The sequence below is a fragment of the Periplaneta americana genome, chromosome 17 (genome assembly GCF_040183065.1).
Source record: "Periplaneta americana isolate PAMFEO1 chromosome 17, P.americana_PAMFEO1_priV1, whole genome shotgun sequence".
NCBI classification, from domain to species: Eukaryota; Metazoa; Arthropoda; class Insecta; order Blattodea; family Blattidae; genus Periplaneta; species Periplaneta americana.
This window is the reverse complement of record NC_091133.1, coordinates 3,499,664-3,514,574: the sequence shown is the minus strand read 5'-3', so window position 1 is coordinate 3,514,574 and position 14,911 is coordinate 3,499,664. Positions and strand designations below refer to the sequence as shown.

Sequence of the window (14,911 nt, the reverse complement as noted above, 5' to 3'; positions counted from 1 at the left end):
CAAAATTTGTATCCATTTATTTCAATACACAAATTATCACTGAATTTATTACTAAAATTTTAATTCCATATCGGCTATTTTCATTCTATTACTTTTCAACAAGTTTATATTATGCAAATCTAGTCTTTCAGGTAAAGCTCCCTGTAAAGCAAATGTGCTTTAGAGGGAGCTTTACCTGAAAGACTAGATTTGCATAATATATACGTCACTGTGTACGTTAACAGAAAACCACAATTCCAAGTCACACAGAGATTGTGTGCACTCGATGTGGGTCTCTGGCATTGCGTCAGCCCACGCGAGTTGTGTGGATATAAAGGGAAAAGTTGAGACGGTGTCGGGTGGAGTTCCCGGGTAGCTCAGTTGGCAGAGCGCTGGTACATTCAACCAGAGGTCCCGAGATTCGATACCCGGCCCCGGAACAATTTTTCCCTTGAAATTATTCAAGTTTGTATTGCTCAAAATAACTGGTTGCTATCTACGTGACCAGACGTGCTAACCGTTACTCCACAGGTGTAGACCAGTAAGTAAGTAAGTAAGTATATTTCCGCTGTGTCGACTGCTAGCTGGTGTGATGTCAGCGCCAACTCTATGTAGAAAGCAGAATCTCATGCTCTAGCTGGCTTGAAGGTCATTGAAATCAGTCCGGCTACATCAAAGGTACCGACGCGAAAAGTCCATTCTTTATAATCCCTATTCGCTGGTGCATGTAGCATCAGTGAGCGTGCTGTCCGTGTGTAGAATGGGTAGGGCACGCAATCTATCTGCGTTTAACCGAGGGCAGATTGTGATAGCCCGGAGGCTCGGCACGACCATTTCGGAAACTGTACGACTTGTCGGGTATTCCAGGAGTCCTGTGATGAGTGTCTTCAACAAGTGGTGAAACCAAGGTGAAACCACGTCCAAACGTACAGGGGTTGGGCGGCCACCCTCATTACAGATGTCGGACGTCGTAGGCCGGGCAGACTGGTAAAACAGAACAGGCGGCGAACTGTGGCGGAACTAACATCGGACTCTAATGCTGGGCAGAGTACACACAGGGCACCGAACACTCCTGAAGATGGGCCTCCGCAGCAGATGACCCACGCATGTGCCAATGTAAACACCACGACCTTATTTGCTCATCTGTCTCATGAGCAAAACGAGCTTGCTCTTTCTGTGAGGAAGCTCTGAAATGTCGTATTAATAAAAACTATCGGAGCTTGCTCTTACGTGCCAGAGTTTGCTCACAGAGTTTGGTTCACTTCGCATGGGAGTTCGTATCAGTTGAGTCGTCAGTCGAGGCCAATGCAGCCACAGCAAGCGATACCGCCACGTGTATTTCGATTGAAAGAATTGATGACTGAGCTATGAGTGGCGCGGAGGAAGATGTTGAGGAAAAGGGGAAATACTTATCTTTGTTTATGGACATCATTAAGAATTTTTCACTTATATACCAGAAGTCAATGTTACCGGAATCGTGGCAAAAGAAATCCCCCGCATTTGCAGATATTAGAGAGAAGTATGAAAAAGGGTTTGGGTGCCAATAAACATGGCACAATTAATTTAAAAAGTGTCCAATATGAAAACCAGACTTAAAAAAGATAGGAAACAAGCCCATAAAGATGAATGACTGGTAAACGAAGTTGTGCAAACTAATGGAGGAGGAAATCAATTGTTATAATAGGGTGGAAGGTAAACAAAAACACTATTTCAATTTTGAATAGCTTAATAATATCAATATAACTAATAAAAAATAGGGCAATTATCACATTCCTTTTCAGTTACTATTTCCATTTAGAACTTTCATACATTTTTCTGTTTACTTGTAAAAGAGTGCAGGCTACATAAAATGTGGGATTGTTACTATTAGCCTTAAACATTGTCCTTTACAGAAGCGAAATATGGATATTAAACGAGGTCGCTAAATGCAGGGTAACTTAACTTACAAATGGCTTTTAAGGAACCCGAAGGTTCATTGCCGCCGTCACATAAGCCTGCCAGCGGTCCCTATCCTCAGCAAGATTAATTCAGTCCCTAGCATCATAACCCACCTCCCTCAAATCCTTTTTTATATTATCCTCCCATCTACGTCTCGGCCTTCCCAAAGATATTTTTCTCTCCGCCCTCTTAACTAACACTCTTTATGCCATTGAATATCCATGAAACTCAGCCATTTCCATACAACAGCTTCACTCCACAAGCTTGAGTTACCTATTTAGGTACCTCAGTTTTTCGAAGCAAATGCTTCAGAGCAAGAAGCAAAACTCCTTTTAATTAATAGCTAATGCGAGGAAACTATTACGTGCTGACTCCTTGCTCAAAGGTGGAGGAAACTCTTGGTGAGCAAGCTCATTTTCCTCAACTTTATTAAAGGAAAAGGAGGAAGCTCACAAAATTTGAAGCAAACTCATCTTCCTCATCTTTATTAATACCACCCATTGTTGCAGAATAAAATGGTAATAAAACTATAAATAATTGTTCGCAATATGGCCCATATATGTAATTTTTTTATTCTAAACTGTTTAAAAAATGTTATTCTAACATGATCTTTCTTCCTGAATGAGATTGTATGTTCTCAAAGGTGTCCTACATCCAAGTTGCAACTTCGTATCCTTTGTTTGATACAGCCTGTGTAATGTTAGGAGTATTACATAGACATCATAATAAATAAACTGAAAAATTCGAACAGAAATATTTTTACAAACCAAAAGGAATTATTTCTCACATGTGGACGATTTGGTAATGCGTACAATAGTAAAGGAGTTACATTATTAACACGAAAAAAAAGACAATAAAAATATACGATACTAATCAAAGAGTACAGAAGAGAAAGTACTCTTTGTAATATTCGAATCAAATATTTTAAATTAAAATACTTCATTCTATATGAGCAAGTGTTAAACACTATTTAGAAAGCATAACAAAAAAAAAAAATGTTATAAAGTAATTTGTGCATACGTGTAAATGCAACGGAAAACTGGAAGCAATGAAAATAAAAATTAAAAAAAATTAAGCAAGATGTTTAGAACACAAAGATCTTCACTCCAAAGAAAATTGATGTAGAAATGGAGGCAGATACTGAGAAAATAGGAGATGGTTATAACATTATGAAGGTACTTCGCATTTTTGCAGTGTTACACTAAACAAAACTGCGCAACTCCCATACTGCGAAATGTGATCAACAGTCCAATTTGAAAACTGTCGGTCACCATATCAGAATAACTTTCTATAGCATTATTTTAAATAGGAGTGTTACCAAAGTAGCTTAGGGAAATACTGCTATTGATTGTTATTAGAAGACACTTGGGTTTTTCTGCTGGTTTTATAATAAAGATGCAAATTTCAATATTATATAGGAAAGCAAAATAGACTACATACTTGGCCTATCTGAATCAAGGGAGTTCTTGTGGAATTTGCAAGTGCCGATTGCCACAACAAAGAATATGATATGTACATAACAATTTCAAGTATACATTTTAAGTCTTGTCCATTGATGTTAGAGGACTGGTTGCCACGATGTTCTTATAAAACAAATGGAAGTAATAAAGGTGATGTATTAGTACATTATGCAACGAGCCTATAATGGCAGTAATTAAGACGCGAGTATAGCGAGTTTCATAATTTTCATACTCGCATCTTAATTACCATTATAGGCAAGTTTCATACGACTTTGTATGCTCGACCATATTTCTAACTTGAAATTATTCAATGTATCACATCACATTATTATACATGTTTATTGTATTCAGGACCCTTGTGGTCACTCAAAATTCTTTGAGCTGATGTCTATAATTTAGAAATTTATTTGTTATGGTTATGTAAGTGAGGAGGGGAAGTGACCTAATTTGTGAGATGTGCGCAGACGCGAAAGTATTGATTTTTTCCGAGGCACGAATATCATTGACCTTGATATAACCTAAAGAACATTAGTCTTGATATAACCACAGTCTACTATATACAGTCGCGAAGCTTGAGGTGTTTTTTTGCAAATCTCGTGATAAAGCACTCCAAGCGGTTAGCAACTAGAAACAATAGACTGTCCATGGTCGACTTTGGACTGTGTCGTATTTCAATCGCGTGCTAGCTCGTTGCGTATTTCACACTGATGCTTCTGAAATGTTCGTTATTGCTTGTAACGAAAATGTTAATGGCTAAAATATAATAATTGGAATAATAATATGGAACAAGGAGGAGACGTTTGTAGTGCTATAAACTGTAGCAACAGTAAGAGAAAGAGGCCAGAGTTATCCTTTTTCCGATTTCCGAAAGATTCAGAAAGGTTCCTGGGTTTCCATAAGAATGCTGTGCAGAAACAAAACTGTTAATTTTGAAGTTCTTTGTGACTGTCAGAATACGTTATATCCTTAAATTTCACAATGAAATGTTTCAGTCTAACCGAAAGGACATTAGATACCGGTTAAAGTTCTGTCACTTAGGCTGCTAATTTTGCAGAGAAATAAAGGTTAGGTCTACTTTTTTTTTCATATGATATATTTTTAATTGTAGCTATTAATTTTGTTATTATTTCTATGTGTTATTTTACTAAAGACGTAGAAAAATTAAGTTTGTTTTAATTAAATTTATTGATCACGTTTTATTTCCAATTCTGGTATGATTATTATTGCTTAACCTCATCCCACTTTATTAACTACGTAAGCCTACACTACAAGTACCGGTACACGTAAGTTACTCCATTAACTCATATTTCCATTATTATTGTTGTAAAGGGAAATGAAAATTAATATTTATTGGTTTCATAGTTAATGATCGCTATAATCTTGAATGAGTGAAGCGATTATAGTAAATTTCAGTTCGTTTTGCACAAACAAAAATTATATTAACTTATTTCTTGCAGTTATCTTCGAGTTTATGGTGGAATTTAATATACTTCATTAAAATAATAAATTAACTTTATGCATTTAATATTTCAATAATGGAAGGAAGGTGTTAATTTTTCCAAAAGAACACAACGAAAATGTAACATATTTTGTCGTCTGCTAGGAGAGAGATCTGCGATGATGAGGCGATAGTAGCGATCCTAGTGGTGGGCAACTACCCATGCTTGCATTTTTATTACATATTGAGCTTCGCGACTGTATATAGTAGACTGTGATATAACCTGGAAATTGAATTAGAATTGAAAAACGACATAACAAATTGAATTTATTTGAATATTATTTACAATTAACGCTAATTATTATAGTAACAGAACATAACCTTCTGCGACAGTATTGGGTTTCCAGCCTCCGTGACGTTTCGCTAAATGTCTTTTGATTGCATAAGGGAGACTGGGGAGGTTTGACCATAGGGGAGGTTTGACCCATCTCTATAATTTGAAATCCTGCCATTTTTATCTCTGCTATTTGTCATGGTTCTCTTTGCTTTTAATGTCAGAGGTAATATTTATGCTCATCAAGGCAGTGAAACCAAGAACAGCTGAGATTCTACTTCCTGTTTGATTTGTTGCTTCCTGATGTTGGTTTGATGCTCTTGTTTATAAGAATCCAAGTAAGTAATTGCAATCTTAATGGTAATAGTGATAGTTACATTTGATTCTACATCCTTTTAGGTTCAATTTCATATATTTATTGTGTAGTTTTCTTTATTATTAAGTATATAAATATTTTAGTATATACAAAAAGTCCCATGAGGGAGGTTTGACCCAAAATTGCAGGGAGGTGTGACCCATGTTATGGTGTGTGATTTCATAACATTTTTTTTATTTCTTAATAGGATGCCTTTCAAGTGGAAACCTACTGAAAATCCAAGGAAGAAAGTAGATCCAGGAGTAATGAAAGCTGCTGTAAAGTGTGTCCTCGATGATAATGTGAGCATTCGAGCAGCTGCAGTTGAATATGAAGTTGATAGGAAGACTTTAGGGAGGTATGTTTCTAAAGTAAAGGAAGGAAATGAAACAGCTTTCAAGGCAGACCACAACAGCTCTCAGATTTTTAGTTCAGAAGAGGAAAATGATTTAGAAAAGTACCTTCTAACAGCAGCTAGGTTGAATTATGGTCTTACTCCTAAAGAGTTGCGAAGATTTGCTTATGAATATGCAGTCGCTAGAGGTAAACCAATCGGTGATAATTGGAAGAAAAACAATCAAGCCAGTTATGATTGGGAGAGAGGATTCATGCATCGTCACCCAAGACTGTCACTGCGGAATCCCCAGGGAAAAAGTCTAGGGAGAGGGACAGCCTTTAACCCAACAAGTGTAGGCGAGTTCTTCCAGAATCTTCGTTCTGTGTATCACACCAATAAATTTGGCCCAGAATCAATTTACAATCTGGATGAAACTGGGGTAACAAATGTACAGAAACCTGGCAAGGTAATTGCACCAAAAGGGGAAAAACAGGTCTCAAAAATGACATCCGCTGAGAGGGGGACACTTGTTACACTTTGCTGTGCAGTAAGTGCAACAGGAAATGCTGTTCCACCATTCTTTGTCTATCCAAGACAGAGATTAAATGATAAAATGATTGATGGTGCTCCTGTGGGTTCTTGTGCTGGTGTTAGTCCAAGTGGGTGGATGGCTGGAGAGACCTTTGTTCATTACTGGGAACACTTTATCAAACACACAAAGTGCTCTAAAGAACGTCCTGTGCTTGTCATCTTAGACAACCATGAATCTCACGTAACACCACAGACACTTCAGATCGCTAAGGACAATGGTATCACACTAATAACATTGCCACCCCACACAAGCCATAAAACTCAACCACTTGATAGAACTGTATTTGGGCCCTTCAAAACTGTTTACAATCAAGCTATTGATGACTTCATGACCACTCATCCAGGAGAGACTGCAACTATCTACCAGATCCCAAAATTTGTTGGAAATGCATTTCCTGTTTCTTTCACTCCTGCCAATATAATCAGTGGCTTTAAATGCACTGGGATCTGGCCATTTGATTCCACTATTTTCAATTCTACTGATTTTATGAGCTCATATGTAACTTATCGACCAAGTCCTGCCAGTGAAGATGCAGCAGCCATAAGCAAAGAACCCCATCCAACACTGATTACCCAGCCAAGTTGTAGTGGAATTTCACCAGAACAAGTAAGACCTTTCCCGAAAGCTGGTCCAAAGAAAAGTAAAAATGGCCGCAAAAGGGTTGTTAGTCGTGTGTTGACAGACACACCTGTCAAAGCAGCTACTGAGAAAGAGTACGAAGAACACGTCAATAGGAAGAGAAATCAGGCTACCCTTCCTTCCAAAACTATTAGGAAAATATTTCCTAATGACTGTGAGGACTCTGTATCAATTGAAAAGGAGAGGAAAAAGAGAAGACAATCTCACTTTACTCCTACGGCTGATGAGGACGAGGCTTCTGAAAATATAACTGATGATGACGACTGCGAGGAGGTGAATAATGAAGATTGGGGAGTGATGTCTGCTAAAAGTGGTGATTTCGTCTTGGTTAAGTTCTGCACCAAGTCGACAGCATGCCATTATGTTGGAAAAGTTATACAGATCAGAGAATATGAGTGTAAAGTGAAATTCATGCGGCGCTACCGATTCGGGTCAGACTGCTTTGTGTATCCTGATGTTGAAGACACTAGTTATGTGCCATTTGAAGATATGAAAATTCTTCCAAAACCAGTTTTTCAAGATGGAACTGAAAGAATGTCTTCAAAACTTAGGTTCTCAGTGAGATTTATTAATTTAAATGTGCGTTAAGTGAAAACAGTGCTATTTCTCAGTGGAACTTTTACTATTTTCTATATTTTTATAATATTTGTGTTTGGTACTTTTGTTAGAAATAGTGTTCTTTGTATTCATGTTCCTAATTTATTTAAATATTGCAGACTTGTACTGTTTTGTAGGCTTGGGTCAAACCTCCCAACATGTGGGCCAAACCTCCCTTATGCGGGGAGGTTTGACCCAGAAAGTAGTATAATTAAAAAACATATATGAAATTTAATACATTAAGAATAGGCTGTTCTGTAATTTACCATATATGTCTGAGATCTTAGTCTATCTAATGGTATGTTTTCATCACCTCTAAGGAAATTTATTTTTGGAAATAAAAATAAAATAAAAATAATGGGTCAAACCTTCCCAGGCTCCCTTATCCGAGAATAATCGATACTGGAAGGTTTATAATGGTACAAAGGTGATTTGTCATTGGCTGAACAACTGAATTATAATGAATAGGCGTATTTTAATGATGTGCATTCAAGGGCTACTACCAGGTGTATAATTACTACATTTTGGCATGGTCGAGCATGAAAAAATTTTCAGTGAAAAAGGCATTATTAATACATAACAAAATAAAAGGAATTAACGGAACTCACTACTGCAATGAAATGTGATGCGACACTAAAAAAAATACACTTTTCAGGCTTAATATACTACAGGGCTCAAAATCTAGCTAATACTTAAAAAAATTTAGTATAAAATTATTCTTCCCCTTCATATTGTTGTCCATGAGATCGTGACGTCACTCTGTCCTCTATTTTAATTCAGTCTGTAATATGGCACAGCAAAAGTAGTGACATGTGTCCGAGATCAAGGTGCCTGAAGGACTGCAGAATGAATAATAAAGCAGCAGTAGTTTCAATAGATAATGGTCATGGTGGACATAATATTAGTTAATCTTACGTCATTTCTATACCTAAATATTTGTAAGCTGTCCATCTGAACAGTATTATATATTAAAAACTGAAGTCCCACGTCATATAAATGAAGATGTGAGATAAAACCTGCACATTAGACTCACCTCTCAGAGAACACTTCATCCTCCTCTGAATTTACTTTCACTTTCTTTTCCTGCTGAACTCGGTGCACATCGAACGAATCTTCCTGGAAAGGGGAGTAGAAGATAAAAATAGATTTAGTTGAGCATCTAATGCGTTCATTTCACTTTCAAACGTAAAATTTCGAATCAAAAGTTCCAGAAAATGTTTAATACCTTTTATTCAATATCGAATTAGTTGCCCCAGACTGCTTCCATACATATCCTTCATGTATCATTCTATAAATTAATGTTTCTGCCTCTATTAAAATGCATGGGAATCAAGACCCAGTGTTAAAATATGTGCATGAAGTGTATAAAGGTAATGCAAATTATCTAACCAGAATTTGCTACAATATTGGAGGTTGACAAGGAAATACCTTCAAGCTATTCCGTCTGTAGTTATCATTGTTGAATGTTTTTTCTCAAAATGCAGGCTCTCCAGTATGATACGTTCTTGTCAGTAAAATTAGTAGAATTTCAGTATATTTGCTCGCGTAATTCGCGCATTTTTTTTTTTTATCATTTTCGACCATCGAAAAACTGGAGTGCGTAAAATACGAGTATTTTTTTTAAGGGTTTGATCTACGTTTTGTTCTGATGCTAATTAAATATAGTACTGGTAAGTTTTGACAATATTTTATTCAAATCCTCTTAACAAAAATCTTCATAATATTATCACTTTTAATTTACATGGTGCTGTGTAACTGTCATCTTTCCTTCCCATTTCCAACTTCAAATTGCCGGAAAGTTCACGCTAAAAGTGTTTAAAAGAAATTGAACGAGGCAACTACGGTACTTCTTTCACCTTCATGGACAGGTAACAGGGTTAACCTGAAGCGAGGATTTACCATAAGCTGGAACAGTAAGACGGAATGCAAGACATGGCCTTGATGAAAGGACCGCACGATCCTACAAAAAATAAAAATAAATAAATGTGGTGAATGCTCTCTGAAGAGGAAAACCCTTACAGAACTGCAATTAAAGCTGATGTGCAAATAATTGTTAAAAATCAAGGTGCGCAAAACACACGAGCAAATACGGAATAGTAGCAGCAGTGAAAGGTAAAAAGGTAAAGGTATCCCCGTAACATGCCATGAAGGCACTTGGGGGGCACGGAGGTAGAGCCTCATACTTTCCAAGACCTCGGCACTAGAATGAGGTGGTGTGGTCGGCACCACGCTCTGACCACCTTTTACCCCCGGGAAAGACCCGGTACTCAATTTTATAGGAGGCTGAGTGAACCTCGGGGCCGTTCTGAAAGTTTGGCAACGAGAAAAAATCCTGTCACCATCTGGGATCGAACCCCGGACCTTCCAGTCCGCAGCCAGCTGCTCTACCAAGTGAGCTACCCGGTCAGTAGCAGCAGTACTGGTAGTATTATTACAGTACAGGAAATATTACAGATCTGACCACAAAAGAATGAGACTTTATTCACAGAATCATCCATTTCAACTGTTTCGCTATTATTGTAATACATAGTTATTCAAGCTAATATTAAAACTAAATTAATGAAATTTTTTTCGAAATTCGCAAGTGCAGCAATAGTTTTAAAAGGTAAAGGTATCCCGTAACATGCCATGAAGGCACTTGGGGGGCACGGAGGTAGAGCCTCATGCTTTCCATGACCTCGGCACTAGAATGAGGTGGTGTGGTCGGCACCACGCTCTGACCGCCTTTTACCCCCGGGAAAGATCCAGTACTCAATTTTATAGGAGGCTGAGCGAACCTCGGGGCCGTTCTGAAAGTTTGGCAACGAGAAAAAAAATCCTGTCACCACGTGGGATCGAACCCCGGACCTTCCAGTCCGTAGCCAGCTGCTCTACCACCTGAGCTACCCGGCCGCCGCAGCAATAGTTTTACATCTAAAAAACGTAAATTGGCCTAATTTAGTATTCGTATGAATGTAATTTTAGCCAAATGGAAATATAGAGAATTCGAAGTGGGATGAGGTATACTAAACCACCAGTAAAGCTCAGGCGGTTGCACATTTTTCCTGCTGATCTGAAGTTGCGCTTGATTCCCGCTTGTGCTAATTAAATGGTTCGGTTTTTTCTCAGGTTTTCTCCAACCGTAAGGCGAATGTCAGGTAACCTCAGTTGGACTTCGGACTCATTTCGCCATCTTCAATTCACATATTATCATCCATACAATAGGTCGGGTTAAGTTCACTGTGCAGCGTGCTGTACTTGTACAAGAGCGACGCCATTCGGCTACCCAATCATTCATAAGAATAGCAGTGGTAAGCACAACAAGCCTCAGGCTTCGGGTCCCTCCTCCATACAACAGAAAACAATAACATGGAAAATACTTGATATACTAAGGCTGCGAATTATTAAAAATTATAAATAAATGTATAAAAACGAAATTATTAACTGCCCCCTCACAGGATTTCTGTATGCTTGTGGTTTTTAACCTTAGAAATTGGTTTCTAGGCTTTCAACTTACAACTGTTAGAAATAAATTATAAACAAATAAAAACTCACATTATTGAGACGTTCCTACGTTATTTTCTCCACCCTAGATCGCTGAGTAGGAATACATCATTCAATCATGGTATTTTTTTGTCTTTAAATATACTCTGGTAAAACTGGACACATGATAAGTCTGAGAAATGAGTTTTCAGTATCACAAATGCTCCAACGGTGTCAATGTCCAACTTATTTCCCTCATCACTCATAATTGAAAACATACGCTCTGCACAGGCATTAGTTCTGGGAAGAGTAAGGGTGAATTCTACTACAGTCGAAAATGCAGAAACATCGATCCCTTTCTCATGAAATTTCTTCAAAATTTGTATCCATTTATTTCAATACACAAATTATCACTGAATTTATTACTAAAATTGTAATTCCATATCGACTATTTTCATTCTATTACTTTTCAACAAGTTTGTATTATGCAAATCTAGTCTTTCAGGTAAAGCTCCCTGTAAAGCAAATCTGCTTTACAGGGAGCTTTACCTGAAAGACTAGATTTGCATAATATATACGTCACTGTGTACGTTAACAGAAAACCACAATTCCAAGTCACACAGAGATTGTGTGCACTCGATGTGGGTCTCTGGCATTGCGTCAGCCCACGCGAGTTGTGTGGATATAAAGGGAAAAGTTGAGCCGGTGTCGGGTGGAGTTCCCGGGTAGCTCAGTTGGCAGAGCGCTGGTACGTTCAACCAGAGGTCCCGAGATCGATACCCGGCCCCGGAACAATTTTTCCCTTGAAATTATTCAAGTTTGTATTGCTCAAAATAACTGGTTGCTATCTATGTGAACGACTGAATTGTTTAAAACTACCTCCAATGACGATTTAGCTGCAGCCAGGATAATGGTAGAAGATCTGTTTCAATGTAATATGCACACATTGTACAACTCATCACACTGCCGGTGAAATGTGGGTCCTGAAATTTTGCCCTCTTCTTGTAATATATGCAGTAACGATTATATTTTCGTAGGTAGAAAATGTTCTGTTTTCCTATCTCGGATTCCATCAACAAGCTTATTAAGCACAGACAGAAGTTCTACACCTGTCATCTTTTCACTTTCAATTTTCTTAATATAATTGTTGTACATCTTTAACTGACTGTAGAGACTGAAGCCGCGGAAGCAAAGTGCTGATGTTAAGAATGTTTTCAACATTAGAGAAACAAAAATAAGATTTCAAGCCCAGAAACATAGAAATAATCCTACCAACTGCCTGTCCAATAACAACCATATTGTTTTTGTATGTCCAAGAATTTGATTGTATTGTACATCAGCAAAATCACCAAACTCTTGTAAATTTGCCACACAAACAGTGTATATGTGAAAATATGAAAATTCTTACATACGATAGAACGTACTCCTACAAAGACAGAGGGAAAAGTTACTCTTCTGCATGAGTTTAGCATGCGGCGCGGTTAGCACCTAACAAACATTAAACTAACGCTGTTGGCTTCCTTGCTGGCATGGTTTGCTCCTAACAAAAGTTTGCTATGTGACATAGTTGCCATGTTGCCATATCTGTCTCTGAAACAAAAAATGCTTCACTGTGTGATGCCCAAAGAGAACTGAATTTTAACAAATAGTTCCTCTTTCGAATACTCATAGGCATTACATGCGACATCTTATATTTTTACCAACAAAAAATTATTTTTTGTACTTGCTGAAATCCAGGACATTTATGTGTTCCAACAACTACTTTCATGATGCAAACATCAAATTTGGTACAGACGTACAGCAACCCTAGATATTCAACATTGTGGCATGTTCTCACAAGTTGGTTTATAACTGAATAAATTCATCTCCTTCATAAACAAAAGAATATTACTTTTATTTTTCAATAATCTTACTTTCTTAACAAAGATAGATGACTTTCAAATCTTTCGTAAGTATCGAATAACTCTACATTTCCATTTTGAACCCAAGGTTCAATGCTCAGCGAAAAGAGCACATCATAAAATTAAATTACTTAATAATTCCTGAGTAGAACAACATTCTTATTGCATTCGAAATGATTCTGAGTGTCCTACCAGAAATATATATTTGACAGTAGAGTGGGTCGTGGTAATTTGGGTATAGAGAGTAATTCGGGAAGGAGTTACAATTTATTGAAAAAAACTGTACCTAATTTTCAAACACATGCCAATTAAATAATAATTTTCCTTTGGAAAACGTATTATATGTCTTTCACGTGTTAAATTTTATGTTACCTCATTAACATGTTTCGGCCTGCTGTTGACCATCATCAGAACTGGCTGTTGTTGGTCTTGGCGCCTTCTGTTTTTTTTTCTGTGGGGGTGTGTTTGTGTAGTGTAATATGGAGTCAAAGAGTGTGTGTGTTCTGAAATTGAGTTGTGTGTTAAGAATTTCATTTGGATGTGTTTTTGTGTGTTTGTATATTTCGTATTGTTCTAGTGTGTTTAGTTTCTGGCTTTTTGGTTGGATGTGTAGAATTTCCATGTCTGTGTTGATGTCTCTGTATGTGTGGTTAGCATTTGTGATGTGTTCTCCATATGTGGAAGTGTTTTGTAATTTTGTTATGGCTGTGATGTGTTCTTTGTGACGTGTTTGAAATGATCTGCCTGTCTGTCCTATGTAGAAATTGTTGCTGGTGTTGCATTTGAGTTTGTATACGCCTGTGTGGTTGTATTTGTTTGTTTGTATTGTTTGTGTGTTGAGATGTTTTTTTAGGGTATTATGTGTTCTGTATGCGATGTTGTAATTTAATTTCTTGAATGAGGTTGCAATCTTGTGTGTGTTTTTGTTTTCGTATATTAGTGTGATGTATTTTTTGTGTTCTTGTGTTTGTGTTGTATTCTTATATTTTTGTGATTATATTTTGTCTTTCGTATTATATTGTCTATTATGTTGGGGTTGTATCCGTTTTCTTGTGCTATGTATTTGATTGTATTTAGCTCTTCGTTGTAATCTTGTTGATTCATTGGTATGTTGATTAGTCTGTGTACCATTGTTCGGAATGGAGCTTGTTTGTGTTGTGTGGGGTGGTTGGATGTGTTGTGTATGTGTGTTGTTGTTGTTGTGGGTTTTCTGTAGATTTTGAATGTATGTTTGATGTCGACTTTTGTTATTGTGATGTCTAGAAAATTTATGGATTTGTTGTTTTCAGTTTGTAATGTGTAGTGTAGCTTTGTGTGTATTTTGTTTATGTGTTTATGTAGTTTTGGATCTGTCTTTGGTTCCTTTGTATAGTATTAGTATGTCGTCTACGTATCTGTGCCAATATATCATATTGTCTGAGTGTTTGTTGCTGTCTTTGTTTAGTATGTATGTCTGTTCTATGTGGTGTATGAATATATCTGCTAGTATGCTGGAAATGGGTGATCCCATGGGTAGGCCTTCAGGTTGAGTGCAATATTTGTTACTGTATGTGAAGTAATTTTGTTTTGTGATGATGTTCCTGATGTGGATGATTTCTTTAATGTGTTCTTGTGGTGTGTTGTTGTTTTTGAGCATTTGTTCTAGTATATGTAGTGTATGTTTTATGGGTGAATAAAATAAATGACATAATCACAAAAAACATAAGAATACAACACAAACACCAGAACACAAAAAATACATCACACTAACATACGAAAACAAAAACACAAATAAGATTGCAACCTCATTCAAGAAATTAAATTACAACTTCGCATACAGAACACATAATACCCTATAAAAACATCTCAACACACAAACAAACAAATATAACCACACAGG

At 37.1% G+C, this 14,911-nt stretch overlaps 2 protein-coding genes across 3 annotated transcripts in view; one reads left to right on the top strand and one right to left on the bottom strand.

The window, feature by feature from the left end:
• LOC138693178 (zinc finger protein 235-like) overlaps positions 1 to 14,911 on the bottom strand; it is a 122,700-nt gene that overhangs the window by 55,377 nt on the left and 52,412 nt on the right. The window lies entirely within an intron of this gene.
• Positions 5,450 to 8,053, top strand: LOC138693429 (tigger transposable element-derived protein 4-like). The gene is made up of 2 exons (XM_069817378.1): positions 5,450 to 5,487; positions 5,713 to 8,053. Exon 2 carries the CDS (start codon positions 5,714 to 5,716, stop codon positions 7,658 to 7,660), a length of 1,947 nt encoding a protein of 648 aa, XP_069673479.1. The 5' UTR covers positions 5,450 to 5,487; position 5,713; the 3' UTR covers positions 7,661 to 8,053.